The sequence below is a fragment of the Peromyscus leucopus genome, chromosome 2 (genome assembly GCF_004664715.2).
Source record: "Peromyscus leucopus breed LL Stock chromosome 2, UCI_PerLeu_2.1, whole genome shotgun sequence".
Classification (NCBI taxonomy): Eukaryota; Metazoa; Chordata; class Mammalia; order Rodentia; family Cricetidae; genus Peromyscus; species Peromyscus leucopus.
This window is the reverse complement of record NC_051064.1, coordinates 31807408-31829721: the sequence shown is the minus strand read 5'-3', so window position 1 is coordinate 31829721 and position 22314 is coordinate 31807408. Positions and strand designations below refer to the sequence as shown.

At 37.1% G+C, this 22314-nt stretch overlaps 1 protein-coding gene across 2 annotated transcripts in view; it reads right to left on the bottom strand.

Annotated features, from left to right (window-relative positions):
- Positions 1 to 22314, bottom strand: part of Pcmtd1 (protein-L-isoaspartate (D-aspartate) O-methyltransferase domain containing 1) — a 91814-nt gene that overhangs the window by 3652 nt on the left and 65848 nt on the right. Inside the window, exons 3-5 of one of the 2 annotated variants that reach the window (XM_028855156.2) lie at positions 14526 to 14716; positions 8492 to 8663; positions 6013 to 6136 (exon numbers count right to left, since the gene is read on the bottom strand). In XM_028855156.2, coding sequence (XP_028710989.1) covers positions 6013 to 6136; positions 8492 to 8545 — 178 coding nt within the window. In that variant the 5' untranslated portion in view covers positions 8546 to 8663; positions 14526 to 14716. The remainder of the gene's footprint in view (positions 1 to 6012; positions 6137 to 8491; positions 8664 to 14525; positions 14717 to 22314) is intronic. The other variant, XM_028855155.2, reaches the window with a different exon arrangement.

The following is a 22314-nucleotide window of genomic DNA, read 5'->3' as shown; positions in this document are numbered from 1 at the left end:
CTAAACTCTGAAAGCTGTAGGGGGTGCTCACATAATGTGTGTATGGTGGGAGAGAGTAACAGGTAGAGGGAGGCAGAGAGAAAGAAAGCAAGCGTGGACATTGGACCATCAGGTAGGAGTTGTGAATACACAGATCCCCACTGTAAGAGGCACTGCTTTAAGACACTAATGTTTACAAATGTATCACAAAGTGGAGGAAGAAGGACCATACATTCAACTGTACAAAATACCAAGTGTGCCTTCGATGCAAAATTGTTCAACAAATTACTTAACAAACTACTTGTTAAACAATAGGCCAGTCACATAAGAACTCTTTTAGATACATGACTGGCTTAAACTAGAAAAGTTCCTGAATACAAGTAGAATACATTTGTGGAAGAGATAGGTTAAAAAGATGGAGAAGGGATGAAAAGTGTAAAAAAAAAAAAAAAAAAAAAAGAGAGAGAGAGAGAGAAACAGAATTTGAAGAAAACAAAACAGCAATCATGTAACAGGTAGTTCTTGCCTAGATGTACAATAGCTTTCTACTAGCTAGGGGCAAAGGCCTCCCTGAGGAGACTGTCAGCCAGAGTCTAAGGGAGCTGAATCACTTAGCAGCCATGAAAATAATCTGGGGCAGAGAGAACAGCAAAGTCCTAATAGGTGAATGGGCTTCATGGGCTCAAGGATCATTTACTGTGTAGGTTGTGATGTGTGGAATAGCAGGTCAGTTGAACTCTTTATCAGAGCTATGGCCACAATGACAGGAAGGGGCAAGACAGAAGATGAGAGACAAACAAAATATTGATATATAAGAGGGCACAGAAACAAATTGGCTATGGTGATTAAAAGCAAAAGTATAGACCAAAGGACCCAGTGTCTAGCCTAGCTTTGTGGGCAGGAGCCAGTATCAGATACAAACAGGGTAGACACAGAGGAGAACATGACAAGCGGAAACTCAAGTGTTTGCCTGTACTGAATCTGAGATAGCTATCACTATCAAAGGTCATTTCAGGAGCAGTATCAGCAAGGACAGGACACAGGAGGGTTGCTGGGACTTCCTCTGGCCTCTGCATGTTTGCATAGGCATATGCATCCCCACACACGTGTACTGCATAACATACATGAAAAACAAGCATTTTCTTGTATATTATTAAAAGCCTTAATAATATACTTCCCAGTGGCTCAGAAGAAAAACTACAAACAGCGAGAACTATTTTCAGGAAATGAATCTAAGTACACCATGCTTTTTGTCCGTCTACTTTATTCCTCTGGGATAAAATCCTACCTACACACCTACAGTTCTGTTGTCTTGCCTAGCTCCTTTCTTGCCTGATTTCTTCTATATTCATCTACTGTTCCCTCTAAGTTCTGTCTTAATTCTCTTGTCTTAATTCTGCCTCATCTAGGTCCTTCTCATCTCGTTCTTACCCTGCTAGTACTTCCCCACCTGGCTCTTCCTCATCTTCCATCTCATATACATGTTCTCTCTGGTCAAAATCCTCCTTATCCCTCTCCATTCTCCGTCCTCAAGTTCTCCACTCCTTTTTTCCTCTTCATCTTCTTATACCTCTAAATCCTCTCAAGTCTCTGAGGTGTTCAGTTACAAACCCAAGCCATAGCAATCCTCCCCCTCCAGCCAGGTCACCTGGATTGAATTCCTACAGGGTCATAAAGGCAGGTAAGAATGTTCCTCAGGCAGTGACAGTCAGGCTTTCTTTTACAACTTGAAAATGGAGTGGTTAAAGGAGGAGGTCAATTAAGAGCTAATGATCAGTTAGTATATCAAGAAGGGGATCTATGTGCTCAGTCTACTTTCCGAGAAGTAGTTAGGTAAGAAATTAGGCGTCTATTAGTAAGGCTGTAAGGAAGGAGGGTCTCACCCTAAATTAAACAAGAAATCCTCCTGACCTAGGAGACAGGTGTTGCTTCTTTTGGCCTTTGATGATTGATAGGTATTTTAGATAAATACACTATTAGGAGTTCTTGGAAGCACGCATAGCATTACAAGAAAATCACTGTAGCAATCAGCTAATATATATACAAAAGCTAAATTATCACCAAGACTTCTTAAGCCATGGCTTGACCTTTGGAGAAGTCCCTGACTTTTCCAAGTAGTAGCATTTGTGACAATAGTTTAGTTCCATTACATTCTCATGTGGCTTACAGCAACATTTCTTTTTTTAAAAAAATAATCTATTTCTTTACAGTCAGACCTAGAGAGTGACACCCTGTCTCATAAAAATAAACAATTAAAACAGCAAAAAGTGAAAGATTGAGAAAATTGATTTATTTAGGTTGAACCATACAAAAACATTTTGGTTTCCCTAAACAAACAAACAAACAAACAAAACCCTAACTTCAAATATTAAATAAAAATATTTTTAAAATATTAATTCCATAGAAACCAATGTGATAAAATTTTATAATTTATTATGTAGTCTCTGCTCCTGCCTGAACTTAATTATACCCTTCTTTTTGAAATTTTAAATCATATTTCTATGGTTTTATATGCATATAAACAACATACACATAAAACCATGGAAAGAAATATGATTTTAAGTCAAATAAAAATGTGATAAATCAAAGGAAAAATTATAACTTCATTTTAATAAGCTACTGAGTATGAGCAGTTTTACTGTTAAAAGAGCCATTTGGCACAGGGTTTACACACATATTGCTTTTAGGGGGTTTGGGGACCAGTGTTCTAGTCTATTTTAATTCTCTGTAATTATCAGGATAATATTCTATGAACAAAGAGATACTGTGATTTATTTTAGTAGAAACGGAAACTTGCACTTATTCTCCATTCTTTCAAGGAATTTTAGCAAATAGCAATTTTTTTTTTTTTTTTTTTTGGTTTTTTCGAGACAGGGTTTCTCTGTGTAGCCTTGCGCCTCTCCTGGAGCTCACTTGGTAGCCCAGGCTGGCCTCGAACTCACAGAGATCTGCCTGGCTCTGCCTCCCGAGTGCTGGGATTAAAGGCGTGCGCCACCAACGCCCGGCTGCAAATAGCAATTTTTAAAACTTTTTTATCGTTGATTATTATACAAAGTTTTGTTTAGGGGTAGCAACTCTCAACCTGCTTTGGAGACTGCTGTTTATATATGGAAATAATTAATACCAAAAAAAGTGCCCTGGGCCTAAGATTAACATTTATCTTTTCATGCCAATCCAATTCCATAAACCCTGCCCCTTTTCCCACGAAAATTATTTCTATTGAAAATGTGTTTCAGGAGGAAGATAGATTGTTTTAACTTGGGCCTCTACATTCCAACTGATCCTATTTCACTAAGTGTTTATCTGTCTGTCTTCTAGTATGCAGAATGATAATGTGTGTGTGTGTGTGTGTGTGTGTGTGTGTGTGTGTGTGTGTGTTTGCATCTGGACACACACATGCCACAGCATATGTATGGAGATCAGAGAATAGCTTTCAGGAGTTGGTTTTCACCTCCTCTGTGGGTTCCTGGGATGATATTCAGGTCATATTTAGCCTTGTTCTGCAAATACCTGTAGCCATTGAGCCTTTGCTGGCTCCTGCTGAGTTTATTTCTAGTTTCTATTCATATATACTCAAGCAAATATTCAATAGCCAACAGTCTTATTTGCTGTGTCTATTTCTTGTGTAGGGGAATGGAAACAGATACCTTGCACACTGTCCATGCCAATCATCAGTTACATTAGCATGTAATCATTATTTACAGCTAAAACTCATAAAAGCTAACTTAAAGGAAGTGTCAGATAAAAAAGAAAATAGCTATTGCTACAACTGCGAAGCTTTCAAGAATAAAGCACTTCCACTGGCTACTGCACAAACCTGCAGAGCCTAATAGAAAGAAATGTGCTTACACACATGCTGCGCATGCATAAGGACACTACCACAGGCACCATGTACCACAGAGGTTTCTATTACTTTCCATTGGGATATGATAAACTAAAGTGTCAAAAATAAAACAGTTTTATGTTGTTATTCTTCTGTTAGCTAGTAATTTAAGTAAGTTCAGTTAGTACACAATGGCATGTGTATGCAGACTTCATCAAACAACCATAAAACAGGTACAAGGAATCCACACTCATTTGATTGTGGTGCTGGAAAACCAGCACATATTCTTGCTTTAAGTAGTCTGGAAGGATGTGAATGAATTTCTAACAGAATGAGTCTCCTTTTTTCTTTAACCATTCTTATTTTTAGTTTTCCTGTTGTATGTGGATATTTTTAATATGCTTTGTCTCTTGTACTTTGTTATTACCAGAAGTATACAGTCAATAAACAGATTGTTTGAAAGTTGGTTAAGAACAGTTTCTAAATTATGAAAATTTCAAAAATTTTCAGAACTGAGAGCTTAATCTCTTTCTAAAGGAGATGAAAATAAAAACATAGGAGTCGCTGGGCGGTGGTGGCGCATGCCTTTAATCCCAGAGCCAGGCGGATCTCTGTGAGTTCAAGGCCAGCCTGGGCTACCAAGTGAGTTCCAGGAAAGGCGCAAAGCTACACAGAGAAACCCAGTCTCAAAAAACCAAAACCAAACCAAACAAAAACAAAAACAAAAAAACATAGGAGTCAAAATGGATGGACTTTATAAATCCTTAAAAGTAGTCACCATGTCTCCCTAGCACTCTCCAGGGTCCAGGTAAAGAAACCTTCAAGGTCTCTGTATCTTCTCTCTCAAATTTCCCAGGCAGAGAAGAGTTTGAGGTTTGACTGTGTTAAACAACAACAACAACAATAAAAAACTGCTGGCCACCTATGTCTCTGACGCTGCCACAAAATGCTTACACAACAGCTAGTCTCTGCTCACCCATGTGCATGCCTCCTGTAACTGGGTGGATGTCTAACAGAACTATGCAAATCTAAGCTTCTCTTTCTCAATGACCCTGCTTGGTAATCAGTCTGACACAGCAACCATTAAGCTATCTGACCTCAGAAGTCTATCACTCAAATGATAAGACTTAATGAATTTCCCAAGATTCCCAACACTGTTTTTTACTAACCATTATTACAGGCTACACCCTAAGTCAAGCACTTTAGAAATATACTCCATAATTTTTAAAACCATTTCAAGAAGTTCAAATATCAGATGGCTAATCAAATAAATACTGACAATAAAATGAACTTTCTGTATAAAGCCACACTTCTATGAAATAAAAGCAAATTAAATCAGAGGTCCATCTGTAATGAAGAATCCTACTTAAGGGTTTAACAAAGCCATGACATTCAAGCTTGTTAGCAACAGTCTCCCTCTTTCTATTTCAAGGCCTTCTGTGTCCAGGTCAGATGCTCACCACACTCTCCTTGAGACTATTTTCTTGGTATCCAACATCCCATACACTTAGATTCCTTCTTAACCACTGAGTCTTCATGTTTTATCTCTAAATTGGTGGGCCACAGGTCCAACTCAAACCCATCTATTTCCACTCTCCTTCGGTGATTTAATCTATTTCTTCAAATAAATCTATCCACACCACCTTGACATTAACTAGTCTACTTCCCCATTTCCTGGTGATAATCCATCCTCCACAGCCCTCAAATATGCTCCTGATATTGAACCTCTCAGGCTCTTCATTCCTAACACCTTTATAGTCACTATCTCTGAAAAATGCTGTCACTCAGTGTAGTGAACTTGCCTACAGTTCCAGCACTCTATCCTTGATTTTACAGTAAACAGGAGAACCTGACTCAAAAAACAAGCAAAATGAAGAAAAGATGCTGCAACAAAATTTTGATTAAGTAGGTTCCTAGATTACATTCAAATCATCATTTTGCCCCAGCAGACACGCCTTCCTTCCTACCACCCTTAGATGGTACATCACAAACTAGTAAGTTCACAGTTGGTATGATCCATTTCTTATTTCCAGAAAGGAGGTCACAGTGTCTCATACAATATAAAAACTTTTTTTTAATCTGAAGAATCAATCCACTCACTGCATTACTGCTGTATTTAACTCATTATAGTTATATGACCCACTAAATCCAAAACATGAGTGAGATACTATCAGAGACAATTCATTCCTTGCATTCAAGGATCTACTTACGGAGTCCCACAGAATCCGGTGTGCCATTATCATTCTTACTAGGTTGTACAAGTGGTGCAAAGGAAACAGCAAGGATATTTTTACTTTCCCAAGTGTTTTGTCCAGTCCGCATAATCTGTGTCAACTATTTGGAATAAAACAAGAAAGAAGCAATGCCATTACCTTAATGTCAAACATTCAGAATGATTGCCAATGAGAAGATAACATTATATGCCATGAAGTTAGTTCCATTTAAATATGTATTATAATACAAGGAATCTGCTACCCACTCCACAGGAAATGCATGCCTGGTACTTTTAGTCTGAACTTACTACTATTATTTAACTAAATGGACATAGTATTGAACTGTCCATCATGAGTCACTTATGATAATGGAACAGTCCTTATCAGAGACTCACACACAATTTATCAAACTCCAAAGAATAAGTGTCTGTAGAGTACTCAGACATAAATGGGACATTTATATCACACTTTCCCACACTCCCATGGCTCAGGGACCATCACAGATAAGAGGGCAGAGGAACTGTAAGACTCAGAGGTCATGGGATATTGCTACAAAATAGTGTTTTCTGGACATGACAGGACCATGGCACCCTTGGATTCATGGCAGTCAGCTGCAGGTCAACATTCTAGCATTGGGGAGAGGCCCTCATGGGGACCCACCCATAGCTGAGGTAACTATTGACAGGTGATGGCTGCTAAAAAAGGGAAACGTCAGTTTTCTTTAGGGATGGAGTTGTTAGGTTGATCATGCTTGAATGGATGGCCCATTGTATATGAGCAACACTAACTGGACTCTTCAATTTTTTTTTTTTTTTAAAGGACATGAAGTTAGGAGGGAGACACAGAAGGAGAATCTAGAAGTTATAGAGGGAGTAGTAGATGGTGAATATGATCAAAATATAGTTTGTATGTTTGAAATTCACAAAGAATAAATTTATGTATATATGACACCTAAGATGAATTTTTAAAAAGGATTTATATATGTGTGGCCTGGGAAGGAAGGGGATTCTGCATGAGCATATGTGCATATGCACACATGTGGAAGCCAAAGGAGAAAGCTGGAGTTACAAGCATTTGAAAGACAACCACCTTGCACTTGAGTGCTAGGATCCTAACTTTGATCCTCGTGATTGCACAATCATTCTTAACAAGCGAGCCATGTCTCTAATCCCAAGGTAGAAACCTGAGTGCAAAAGGAATACCCAAATACAACCAAGTTGAGTCTGTCTGACAGCTTCTACAGGTACCACTAGAGATCTGTACACAACACTGCCTCCCTAAATAAACAACTGAAATAGGTCTAATCATTTGTTTAGAACACTGACTGTTAACAAGAATGTATTTTCATTACTATACCAGTGAACTCACTTTACACTCTTCTCTAACAGTGATAAAACAGATTTTAATTCTAACCTAATTTTATACCACAAACAAATACAGTCAGGGCCAAAGAGATGGTTTGGCTGATAAATATGATTGCTACCAAACCTGACACCTGGGTTTCATCCCAGAGACCCACATGGCAGGAGAAACTAACTCCTACAAGTTGTCCTTTGACCTCCAAACATGTACATAATAAATAATGTTTTTAAGTAATCACAAAAAGGAAATGTATCAATTCAACAAACATCTATAGTCTTAGAATGCCTATAATCCCAGCACGCATGTGCTAAGACAGCAAAGTCCTAAATTACAGGCTATCTTGAGATATAGAACAAAATTCTGACACAGGAAAAACAGACCTTCAAACACATTATTAAAGAAAATCAAACAAGTGAGTAATTTTAAGTGTAAACCTCAGAAGTATTCAAATAAATCAAGGAAATTGTATGTGTGCATGTGTATTAAAAACCGTGCACACTGTACTCTCACTGCCACAACTTCACACTGGGCCAGGTAGGTACATTTTTTTCTTTTACTATAAATGCCACGTGCATGTGTGTGTGTGTGTGTTGCTTGTTGTGTGTGTGTGTATGTGTGTATGTGTGTGTGTGTGTGTGTGTGTGTGTGTGTGTGTGTGTGTGTGTTGCTAGAGGTGGAACTTGCAGCCTCACCTGAGAGGCAAGCTATCTACTGAGCCATCTTTTCAGCCCCTCAATGAAGATTTTTTTTTTTTTTTAAATCTCGTTTTATTTATGAAGCTAAGCACTTGAAGTCAGTCAGTCACAAACCAGACTTCTGAACATGAGACTGAATTCCTTCCAGGTGAGGAACCCAGGGACAGCTACCTGACCACCTGGGTGAGCTGACTGGTCAAATGGGCTCTAGTCTCTCAATCACACTTCCTCTCTAGCTCTGCTTCACTTTGAAATACTGAAGGATCTCTTTCACGCTTCTTTCTATGTACATATGTATATCTATAAAGACTTATTTCTGCTTCAAAAGTTACAATGTGTCTTTCCCTATGACAGAACAGTAATCCCAATCCCACAACTATGTGGGCTCTCTTGTAACAAATGGGGGACAGAGAAGGTACCTGATCCTCTATAGGCATGACCAGAATTCCCCCAACTTTGAGCAAGATCTTCATGTAGTTTTCATGATCTTTCTGGACTCCAGCTCCACAGTAAATTCGATCATACTGATGACTGTCAGAAGCTATCTGAAGGCAATTACCCACCACAAATGCAGGTTCACAGAATTCAAATCTGTGTGAGAAAACAAACATTTTAACTAGTTTAAACAAAAAGTTAGCTCAATGACAAATCACCATAACACTGTCCTTGAACAACAAGGCTACCAAAATTGATTTTAAAGATAAAATTCAATTAGGAAATTTTATAAAAAATATGTGTAGAATTTAACACTGATCAAGTATATTGTTTTGTTATCTGTGATACAACACAAAAAGCATTAACCTATTCTGGGAGATGCTGAAACCTTGATTAGGGCATAGAAATGAATATAATAAAAAGCTCATCAAATGATAATCTTGAGAAGCCCCCATAACGATGTTTGAAGATGAAAGTCAACAATAGGAAAAGGCTTCACTTTCTACACTTTCCAGATATTTGGGGCCAGCAGCAAGCAGGAGAGCTCTTCAAGGACTCCTCTCTGCTTGACACTGTTGCTGACAGAAACAGTAGCACAGCTTTGGCCAAGAGATACCAATCAACTGGCCACTGCCCTTACAACCACTAAGATTAGGGTACCTTTAATAAAAACTGTGGCCGGGCAACTTACAAGACTGGGACAGAATCAAATGAGTAGTGCTTTCTTAACTGTAGCTTTGGCCCCTATGGTTTTCTTAAGCAACACAAGAGGAGTAGTTTCAAGGTTCATCCAACCAAGTACTCATGGTTACAATATGGTAATTTCATATATCAATAAACTACATTACACAGGCTTTAACTTTGCTTCTTAAATTCTGTCAACAAAGTGAAAAATACACTATTACACAACATAAAATTAAAACCTCAATGCAAATGCAATCATTTTTCTCCTTAGACCCTGAACTCACTGTATAGCCCAAGGTGATCTCAAATACCATGAAATCCTGCTTCAGCATCTAAAATGCTTTAACTATAGGTGTGAGTCCCCATTTCCAACCACGTCCAATCTTTTCAAACTTCTTAACCTTTTAAGTTGATAGTAATAAAATCATAAGATTAAGTCCTTGTTTACAAATGAAATAATTTACAGTAGGAACATGGCATACACTAGAAGATGACCAAATGATTTCAATCAGAACTAATTTTAGTTTATAATATAATTAATTGTGAACTTCCTTCATCTTAAATTCTCATTAAAATTTATTACAACAGAGATACATCAATGGACATACATTTAAAGGAGTTCACCAGTCTTGTGCCCTGAAAGTAGGGAGGGGTTGAAAGAGCTGGAAGGTAGGAGTTAAAAACAATACACACTGTACTCTCATCTCCACACCTTCACACTGAGCCAAGCATATCCATTAATTTACTGTAAATACCACCTCAGTGTTTACATTTCCAGAACTCCCTTCCATCATTTTGTCCTCCTGCAGAGAACAAGGGGTTGCTATGAGTGTTTCCCTCAAAGAATCTATATGCTATAAGCTTGACCCAAGTATGGCAATGTTGAGAGGCAGTAAAATCTTTAAGAAGGGATCCCTAGTAGGAGGTATCTAGATCATGAGGAAACAAACCATCTCAAAGGGATTAATTGTCGAGTCACAGGGGTAGGTTAGGACTCATAGCACTAATCAGTTGTTACAAAGCAAGATCACTCCAAACATGTTGTACAATATCCCCAAATAATGCTCAACATGAGATGCTGTCTGCCATGTCTTGATGAACCAGGAGGCCCCACCAAGGCAGCTTGTGTTGTTACAACACAAACAGGTTTCTAGTCCAGCCGCAACCTGTACACACTTTGCTGAATTACTTGCCTCTAATTTCATGTGAGAACCATGATGAAGTATTCCTGTGTCTGTGTGTGCTGTTCCTTTGCTCTACATTCCCCTCACTGGCCATCTTCTATTAATGAATGTCTACTACACTTTCACGTTACACTTAAAATATCAGCTACACAATGAAATCCTAATCTATAAAAGTATTAGCTTACCTATGTCATGGATATTTAGTTTCTCTCAGAGATAAGACTATAGCCCAACCTCTGATTATTCAAGATAGGAACAAAATGTATTTTCTTTTTAGATTTGTTTATTTTATTATTGTATGTGTATAGGTGTTTTGCCTGAATATATGTCTATGTACCACATGCATGCCTGGTGCCTATGAAGGCCAAAGAAGGCATCTGGATTTCCTGGAACTGGAGTTACAGATAGCTGTGACCAGCCATGTGGGTGCTGGGAATCAAGCCTGGGTCCTCTCCAAGAGCAACAAGATCTTAACCAGTGAGCTTCAGTCCCAAAATGTAAGTTTTTGATTTTAAGTAATTATTTTGTGAAACACCTGGGTTTAATTATTTTTATTAAATTTACAATAAGTCCTCTTTTAAAAAAGTTATTCTCAGTAAGTTCTATCTGGAAAAAACATAATTCTTATAAAAACTCATTTTAAATAGTAACTTATATTAATCTTACAATTTATAGATGCACAGAATCTTCAAAAAATCAGAAGATTTTGAATTATTAAACTTCTTTTACAAATCTATTAAATCAACTAAAAACATTAACAATTTTGAAAGGCTCCTACTACCCAAAATACAGGGCAATCTTACAGAACTAATACCTAAGTAAAAACACCACTAGAAGTGAGCAACTTACAATTAAAACCACAGAAAATTATTCAAGAATTTTGTGCCTTATTTTAAAATTGAGTGTGTACCTCTGCACAAGTTCCCCCAAAGAAAGTGGTTCCTGTTCATCTAGTTAAGTAGAATCTAACTTCAGCTCTGGATGCTCACTGCAAACACAAGCGAATGGACAAACACTAAATAATTCCACTCACTGCAGTATAATTTACATTGTGGTAAGTGTGTTAGCATTTAGAAGAGAAGAATATGACTCCTTAAGTATGAAGGTGAAATGCAACAGACAGACCTGGAGATCAGAAGCTTCTGTAAAACTAAAAGCTGTGATCTGAAAGGTCAGACTGGACTGTCTAGAGCCACACTATCCAAGATGGTAGTCATTAACCACACAGACACTGAGCCCTTCAAATGTGGTTAGTCCAATATGAGTTGCACTCCATGAATAAAATTCATATAAATTTTCAAAGACTTTGTACAAAAAAGTAAATTATTCAAATAACTCTTTTACATTGCATACCAATAAACACTGTTCACACAGTCACATCAAAGGACAAAATACACAACTGGCCATTTGCTTGTCTCAGGCAGAAAAGTGGTGCAAGAACTTTCTCCTTAACATAATGTTTTCCCTTTGCAATATTTTCCTGGTTTTTGGTTGTTTTTTGTTTGGTTGGTTTTTTTTTTTTTTTTTTTTTTTTTTTCTTGCTTTTGTCATCCCCGAATATGTCTAAATTTAACTGCATCTCTATCACCTATTACAACCCCCCAAATGCATTTATTCCACTAAGGGAAACATGTAAAAAATATAAATGCTTTATAATACCTTTTCTAACCACCAACTTTGAATAAGATCTCAAATTACAGACTAAATATGATGATAGCAAAAATCTCAAGATCTGCCGGGCGGTGGTGGCGCACGCCTTTAATCCCAGCACTCGGGAGGCAGAGCCAGGCGGATCTCTGTGAGTTCGAGGCCAGCCTGGGCTACCAAGTGAGTTCCAGGAAAGGCGCAAAGCTACACAGAGAAACCCTGTCTCGAAAAACCAAAAAAAAAAAAAAAAAAAAAAAAAAAAAATCTCAAGATCTGAAGAAAAATTTGCCTAGAAATAGTTACAGGAAAAATATATGCCCACAGCACTTCATAGTGATATAATGGTTCAGATCATGATGCTGGTTGGTAAATGCCCACTGCCCTCTATACTGATGTAATGGTTCAGATCATGACACTGGTTGGTAAATGCCCAATTAATCCATAGTGATGAAATGGTTCACAGATCATGACACTAACTAGTAACAGTAGTATATTGCCATGTATATTGCCCCAACATATGAAAAATCAAGATAACGTTTGGCTTTAATGTCATATAACTGAGTATTTAAAACCATGCTCACTATTCTAGCAATAACCTGAATGTTTTCCCTTCTGATGGAGATATGACGAAGTCTATTTACCTCAAAGTGTGGATAAAAGCATTTGTTTAGAAGAAAGATTCAATCTCTGATGTCCACTAATACAAATGGAATATAGACTCCTAACTCACTCACTTACTATAATTTAACATACTAACTTCCTTAAAAGGAACACTTAAATTTGAAAGCCTACTTGAATTAGAAAATATTCCAGGGCTGGTAAAATGGCTCAGAGGGTAAAGGCACGTGCTGACAAGCCTGACGACGAGAGGCCGTGGGTTCTGGTGAAAGACAGTACGGAGTCCCACAAGCTGTTCTCGCTGTTCTCTAACCTCCAAGTCTGTGCCCCACCCACAGCAAAATAAATAAAAACATATTCAGAAAAATAAATTTAAATCCCAAAAGTATTGTACTGTTTCTAGTAATAAAAATTATAGCCGGGCAGTGGTGGCGCACACATTTGGAGGCAGAGCCAGGCAGATCTATGTGAGTTCAAGGCCAGCCTGGTCTACAGAGTGAGATCCATGACAGGCACTAAAGCTATACAATGAAACTCTATCTCAAAAACCAAAAAAAAAAAAAATCATAAAAGAGATATATCTAAAACTATGAGATGTTGACAATAAAAACATAAACATAAAGAATTTGTAAGTCAAATATATAAGAAGTCACCACCAATAAATAAAAAAGAAAACCAGAAAAAAATTTCTCCCAAAAGTATTCCCTATTCAACCATTAATTATGACTTAATCTTTGCTACTTATAATACATAAATTTTTCACAATTGGTTAGGAAAAAAACTTTAAAATTGCTTACTGTTAAAATTGTAAAGCCTTACATATGGATAGAGATTAATTTTCGAACAAAGCAACTAACTACAGGTGCTTCTGAGTAGCATGCAGTTGAGAATGGGAAATGCCTTAGTAATATCACAATACCTTTACAATAGCATCCATGAAATAAATTCATACCTGTCTGCTGGAGAATGAATAAGATTCCATGGCTGACATTTTTTCCAAAATCATTTAAAATATCCTTGTTAAATGGTGACATATATTTATAGATATGTTCACTAATATGCACAAGGAAATAACTAAATAACTGAATCAAGACACAGATGGGGAAAGCTAACAGTGTTATCTGTTACTGACCAGTAAATTATAACTCCTATTGATTCTTCCAAGAAGAGTAGAAAACAAGAAAAACAATTCTTAGTTCTTGACTATTCCAAAAGTTGTGCCACACTGTTTCTTTAAACACACAGAGACAAAGCACACTTTAAACCTTACACAATAATTTCTGTGTAATCTAGAAGACTGCAGTGATAAACTGTCTGGAACTTCTGTGTATAAAATGGCACTATCAGTACCAATAAATTACATGTGTAATTCAGGTTAAAATATAATGAAAAAGGAAATCCAAATTCCATTTATTCATACAAATCACACATCAAATGAAATCTGAGAAATGTTAACCAATCTACCAAAATGATAAATATATGATTATATTTAAGAATGGCTCAGGTGTTCTTTCCCTAGTTCTTACATTAAAATTAGATGTTTCTTAAAATGTTGTATCTAAATTAAAATTAGCAGACATTTTTAATTTAAAAAATTCAAAATAGAACCTCTCAAATTCACTTTCTGGAAGCATACTACCAAATAAAAGCTATACTACCAGTTATCTATATATAGGGGGAAAAAGTCTTGAAGCGTGTAAAATACCACAAGTTCATTCACATGAGGCTTATTACCAATGAACCTGAAAATACAATGACTCTTGTGAGACTCCCACATTGGATCACATTTCACTTAACTCTTACTAAGCTGTGCACAGAAAACCATTTATGGAAGAATGTAGAACATACAGACATTTTGGCTGAGGCGAGGATTCCAGTCACTTACCTCAGCAGTGGCTTTCTTTATGGGTGCATGCTGGACTATCTTCATCTCAGACGGATAGATGACTTCGATCACAGCCCGGACCTTGCCAACTTGCCCATATAATTCTTTTGAAAAGCAGCTAGGAGAGCAGGGTGACCTAGCCTTGCCCTGTAGCTTCCCTCTTAGACGGATAGTCTAGGTCTAGGAGCTGACTGAGAGCAGAAAAAACAACATTCCCCTTCAATACACTGTCAAGTGGGGGCTGGCAATTGTACACCTAGTTTATTAGGTGCCAGAGGACACTGTCATTGAAATTGTAGACAATTATTCCAATGGAAGAAAGGAATTTCAAGGACCTGGGAAAGAGTCCTACCTCATTCTTATACCTCATCCAAAACAACCTGACAAATGAATCACAAAATCTTTTTCTTAAAACATTTCATTTAAAATACAGTTTGAGTCTTAAGAGCTATGGCCATTTTATTAAAAATAAGACAAAACTTTAAACATTTCTGCTGGAGTAAAAGCAACAAAAGTTATTAAACTCTTGACCTCCAAATAAACCATTCAAATACCTTATAATCAGTAACTAAATTGGTGAATGAAAATTCGAAAACAAAAACTTTACCTTTTCAAATGTTTTCCCTTCCAACTGCACCAAATTTATCTTAGAACAATTCAGGCATTATTTGAAGCAAAGCATTGAAAGTAAATACAGTGGTATATTTGCTTGCATTGAATAAAAGCATTGTAGAAACCAAAGTACTGAAACGGTTGCTAAATGTTTTCTAGAAAACCTGACAGCTAAGTCATTTAAAGCCATTACATTTCTCCACAGAGATGTTAACATATATAATTAATGGCCCTTTTACTATTTTCAAGAACCCTCTCCTAGCATTTGATTATTTATCATGTTAGAATTTTTTTGTCTAGCAAGGTGTGGTGGTTCATATCTACAATCCCAGCACTCTCAAAGCTGAGACAGGAGGATCACAAATTTGAAACCTATCTGAGCAACTTAACAAGTTCCTGACATGTACGCGCACATGCGTACACACATGCACACATCTGAAAGAAGGGAGGTCGGGAGGAAGGGAGGGAGGGAAGGAGGGAGGGAGTGAGGGACAGAGGGAGGGAGGGAAGGAGGGAGGGAGGGAGGAAATTAAAAAAGAAATTAATGTTTCTGAGACAAGGTTTGACTCTGTAGACTAGCTTGGAACACTCAGTGACTCTCCTGCCTTAGTTTCCCAAGTGCTGGGATTACAGGTATGCCTCATCATGATCAGCTCAAAAGCATATTTTAAAGGGGCTGAGGATGTAGTAGTGGTAGAATGATCTAGCATGGCTTCAATCCTCAAAAACAAAACAAAACGAAACAACAACAAAAAAAAAACTGCTTATAACTTGCAATAATTTGTATAAGACTATTTCTGAACACTATTAGTAAGATATACAAACATCTAAAGAGTATTGAGAAACACTGAGTATAATGAACTACAAAAGCAAAATGACGTCAATACAATTCTCTTAAGAAAGACATGAGACTACTCCAGTGATAAAAACTAAACTGTATACTGAAGCACTTAATTTTCAAATATAAATCACTTGTGAAAAATAAACCTTTAATTAATTTTAAGTAAAACCAGGATATTGTTGTTGCCATGCATCAGATATACTTTTGAAAACTATAAAAGATGAAGAAAGCATTGCCTTTCATTCATCTTCCCCTCCAATAAAGCCAAGTGTCCTGTCCTGTACAGTGTGTGTAATCACATCAGCAGTATTGCCTGATTCTTATCTAAAGGATACACATGATACATATTACAGTGCTGTTTTACAGTTTGAAACCAGGGCTAAGATGCTAGGCTATAATTTATTGGTAGCAGCTTATTTCTAGGAAGAAAAAAAAAAAGCAATGCATTTTAATTGGCCAGAGTCTAAGACAGTGATTCTCAACCTCCCTAACGTTTCGACCCTTTAATACATAGTTTCACATGTTGTAGTGACCATAAAATTATTTTCATTGCTACTTCGTAACTGTTTTTTCTACTGTTATGAGTAGTAATGTAAACATATGATATACAGGATATCTGATATGTGACCCCTATGAAAGGGCTGTTCAATGCCCAGGGGTCACCCACAGATTGAGAACCACTGGTCTAAGACAAAAGACTTAGTGATCTGACCACCCACTACTGTTTTCATCTCTTATGACCCATTTATGTGCCCAATTACATAGAAATAAGGATCCATTACTCTCTGTAGGAAGAATATGCAGACTCTGTTCATTTGGCTACAGATAAAAGAACATTTCCAAAATCCTCTCTCTAGTCATCCTGAGAGAAATACAACCTACTAACCTTACAGGAACTTTATGAAGTATAATTCTGAAGAGTCAAATCAACTGTACATGCACATATATACTAAGTAAATCCATACATACAACTATAAGTAAACATTTTATTAATGACAAACTCTTCCATGAGGTCAAAGTTTATAATTCAAGCTTCTTTAAGATACTCATCCAAGTACTCACAGCTGGAGAGATGTATTTTGTTTACTACATAAATACCGAATTAAGGTAATTTTACTCCCTTAACTTCCTCCCTCTCTTGTTGACAAAATGTAGAGAGCATGAGGTCCTTTTGCTCACAGACAAACACTAGGGAAACACACAGGTTGTCTCTTCAACTGAAGAGGTGAATATGTGTTTTCAGCCCTGAAAACTGGGAGTGGATGTAGTTAATAGCCTGGTGGTCTGTACTATCTGTAGGGCCAGGCCTTACTTGGCTCCCCCAGACTTCTATTTATTTCAGTCATTCTCTCTAGACACTTATGTTGAGCATCGTTTCTCGGTCAAAAGGTCACTTGTACTTTGTAAGGAGTTTCAATGTAAACATGTCTTAAGCTTTATTGCACACATGAGATTGAATTAATTATCATCAGGAAACTTTTTTTCCCCAAAGTTGTAATGAGTTTAAATGTGCCTAAAATAAGCCACCTGGTGTCAGCCTCTAAAAGTTTGACCCATTACCAGCTACTGAGTCGTGCTGAACCTGATTTCTTTCTTGCCTCACACAGATCATTACTCTGCTGGCCCTGGTGTCTGCACAGACACCCCACAACTAAACACCCAATCTTCTCAAAAACCTCAGTAAAAGAAGGCCCCAACACTAGTCGAGATTAGAGTGAACTTCTAAAAAATGATCTTTTGGGACTGTCAAATGAACTTCTGGCTCCATGAGTAAAGTTGTTCACTGCAAAATCTGACAACTTGAGTTTGATTCCCAGGACCCACGTAGTGGGTAAGAATTAACACCTGTAAATAGATGTAATAAAAATGTTTAATAAAATAAAAATGATATTTTGTGGTGTGTGAAGACTATTACAGGTTAATAAACTAGCAACAGTAGGGCACTGAAACTATAACATGCCAAGTCTATTTGTTTTCTTGATAGTAGAGTCACCTTTTCCTGAAGGGGTCAAAATAACTGGCTGCCATCAGAGACCATTTAGCCCAGGAATCCTAAAAAATCATCTGGTCATTTTTGTTTAGGAAGACCTTTGAAATCATAGCAGTTCATAAGGAAATTCAGTGAACACCATCACTAAGGAATAAATCCTTCATTCTAGCTTCCCATGTCCAACTATAATAAGTTCTGAGAAGCTGCTTTGAACCATGAACCTGTTCATGCAGTGCTGACATAGTTCAACAGATATACATTAAGAACTCTTTTATTCAAAGAACAAATATGATTTAAGACACAAGACCCAAGTTTGTAGACACCACACATACAAACACACATATTTGTATTTCTACATCATGCATTACATATTCTAACACTGATTAGTTATATAGATCTCTCACCCTCTCACATATGAGAGTTCACCCTGACCTCCAGCAGATACATGTAAGAAAATCTTCAAAGTGTAGCATGAAACAAACACAACATGGAGATATTTTTGAAGGAAGGAACTAATGGGAGGGCTCTGGACTCCCTGGATGAAGAAAAACAGAACTGAATTTTAAATATTTGTTTTCTCCATGCTAAATTCTAGAGATGGTAAGATACCAATACAAAATTAATGACCCATTTTCCTTGATATCTAACATGTTACTAATTAATATATATTTCTTCATAACCCTATACACAAATATGAAACTGCTTAGAAGAGAAACTATACATTTTATAGCATGTTTTAATTTTTTTAATTCAAAGAAAGTAGGAATAATATCCCAGACACACACACACACACACACACACACACAAAAAAAAAATTAAAAGATCATCAAAATACAAATGACAGGAAGAAAATTATTTTATCTTCTAACTGGTTAGCAAAATCAATAATATAAAAAGAATAAGCACTAGCCCAATGAATAACCAATCAACTTTGATTACTTAACTTTCTACCAATTGTTACTTTATGCAAAATGAAGTACTAGCAATTCTTTCAATACAAGACCCATTTGTGATGTGAGATACTGAACAATTAGTAATATTTCATACCTGTTCTGATCAGTTTGTCAACTTGACACAAGTTAGAGTCATCTGGGAAAAGGGAACCTCAACCGAAAAATATGTCTCCAGCAGACTGACCTGTAGGCAAGTCTGTAGGGCAATTTCTTGATTTATGATTGATGTGTGAGGGCCCAGCCTACAACTGTGGGAAATGCCACTCCTAAGCTGGTGGTCCTAGGCTGTATAAGAAAGCAGGCTGAGGGCTGGAGAGAGGGCTCAGTGGTTAAGAGCACAGACTGTTCTTCCAAAGGTCCTCCAGAGGTTCGGAGTTCAATTCCCAACAACCACAAGGACACATGCAGGCAGAATACTATATACATAATGAATGAATGAATGAATGAATGAATGAATGAATGAGAGAGAGAGAGAGAGAGAAAGAAAGAAAGAAAGAAAGAAAGAAAGAAAGAAAGAAAGAAAGAAAGAAAGAAAGAAAGAAAGAAAGAAAGAAGGAAAGAAAAGAAGGAAGGAAGGAAGGAAGGAAGGAAGGAAGGAAGGAAGGAAGGAAGGAAGGAAGGAAGGAAGGAAGGAAGAAAGAAAGAAAGAAAGAAAGAAAGAAAGAAAGAAAGAAAGAAAGAAAGAAAGAAAGAAAGAAAGAAAGAAAGAAAGAAAGAAAGAAAGAAAGAAAGAAAGAAAGAAAGAAAGAAAGAAAGAAAGAAAGAAAGAAAGAAAGAAAGAAAGCTGAGCAAGCCACGGGGAACAAGTCAAGAAGTGGCCCTCCTCCATGGCCTCTCCTTCAGTTCCTGCCTGACTACCTTCAATGATGAACTGAGAGCAGAAATAAACCCCTCCCCAGGCTGGTTTTGGTCATGGTGTTTACCACAGCAACAAAAACCTGACTACATACCAATACCTCAGGAGTCAAATTAAATTGCCTCAACTGTCTTCTTTTGAATAGATAAACATAAAAATGTTTCCAAAATATATGCTAAACACCTAGTTAACTATACTAAACATTTAGGTAACTCTTCACTGAATGTTATGGATCATCATTTCAGGAATTATTTAAAAACAGGTATAACAGTAACAACAAAAAAATTTTTTTGAGAGAGAAGGGCTGAAGAGGTATCCCAGTGGATAAGATGCCTGCCATGCAAGTGAGGACCAGAGTTTGCACCCCCAGAACCATGTAAATAAAAAGCCTGGCATGGCAGCAGGCACTTAGTTAAGTAAATGAGCTTCAACTTGAGTGGTGAGAGGTCCTATCTAAAACACACAGATAAGGAGTGATAGAGGAAAGAGATCCCATATCAACCTCTGGCCTCTACAACACAAGCATATATACCTCCATGCCCACACTCACATGAACAAGTACATATACTACACATACACACACACCACTAAATAATAAATGAGACATTTAAATAGGCTTCAAACTTATTTGTTATGAATTAACAAACTATATAAAAAAATCATTGAAATCATAGTATATTTTACTGTTATCTAGAATCACTTGTTTGATGACTCAAGTTTTCCCTAAGTCTGTTCTGATTAATGACCAGAAACTGAACCTTCATGAATCAATAGATGAAATGTATTAATAATATGTGATAAATCTTGCTGTAGATTTTGAGCCTTTGTTGATATTACCTTTATATTTTCTAAGCAAAAATGTATTCAAAAAGTTATGGCAAGATTAAGTTTCAATATTAAAACACATATTTTACAGGCAATTAAACAATACAAAAAAATCCAAATAACTAAATAAAAATTAATCTTGCCCACATCTCAAGACACAGCAACCACATTAGTAATTAGACAGAAGGAAAACAAGGAAGACACAAACAGACTCTAAAGTTTAATTGCAATTTCTTATTAAATAATGGGCTAAAAACTTTAATTTCTGTTAAATGTGTTTCTTTTTTAGAATAAATGCATTAGGCAATTGAAAATGGTTGAACAGTATGAATTAAGTGTTAATTGTTCATAAGAAAAGCAGTTCAGGAGTTGGAGAGATAGCTCAGTGATTTAGTGCACTTGCTGCTCTTGGGGTTGGATTCCCAGCACCCACATGGCACACCTCACAACTATCTATAACTCCAGTGCCAAGGGATCTGACACCCTCTCCTGAACTCTATGTGAACCAGGCATGCATGTAGTGCACACACAGATATGTAGGCAAACCACTCATACACGTAAAATAAATCTAAAAAAGAGACAAGTTGTTCAGCAAACTGCTAATTTAACTAGCTGACTTAAATCTATTGTGTTTATTACAGTAAAAAATAAAACCTGAGCATCTGCACACCCTCAATCCCACCTGAAGTGCTGAATAATCCGAGTATAGTCACACCTGTTGCACAAGTGCTGAATAACCTGGCTACAGCCACATCTGTGTTGCACAAAAGCTCGCCCACATGGACTCCAGGAGCTGAGGATTTTGCTATGGAGTCTGTTTTGTATTCTTCAACCAGTTCAAGCATCATTCACACCGGGACAGACAGTGGAGAAAGAAGGCAACACTGAAAGGGCAAGGAGAGGAGGAAGAGAAGCAAAGGAAGGGCAGAAATGGAAAAGACACTCCCTCGGAGACATTCAGGGTGTGCTTGGCTTCTAGAACTCTCCTCTAGGTGTGCTCTCTTGAGATGACGCCTCTTGTGGTGGCCCAGAAGTGCTGCCCCATCACACACACATACATGGTTTTTCACGCTGGCAGTTACAGCCAGGGCTAGTGGTGAGTGAGAGGCCCCTGCCAATAAGCCAAGTTTGAATTCTGGGTCAGTTTTTACATTGAAATCTTGTTGTATAGTGACTATACTCTAAGTTTGTGCTTCTCATCCTTTGTAAAACTTTCTCTATTGGAAACTATGAGACAGTTATAAAGAAAAAATGGCATGCCAAAAAGCCCTACAAGTAATAGGTATTTCAATTCATGGGCTTTATTTTAATTCAAGCAAAAGAGCCCTAGTTCCATAAAATTGTCAAGGCAGAATTTCAACATGATTACAATTCAAATTCACTTTCACTGCTGGCCAAGTATCAACACCTAGGTAATATGTCGTGGGAAGGGAAGCCGGGGTTCAAAGTAAGCAGCTCAATAAAATGGCTTTCTCAAACATGATGCCACAGTGACTCACACAGATGTATTTCTACTAAATATATTATGAAGTAACTGAATACTGTCAAGAAGGACCCTTATATGCTGACATACAAATTAAGGTACAAACAGAGGACAGACTGGTAAACTACACTATGCAAAAGGTTTAAAATCAGTTACAGCAAAGTACTGTGAGCATAAACATTGTGTTTTCTCTCCAGAAGATACCCATGAGACATTTAATAAGTAAAAG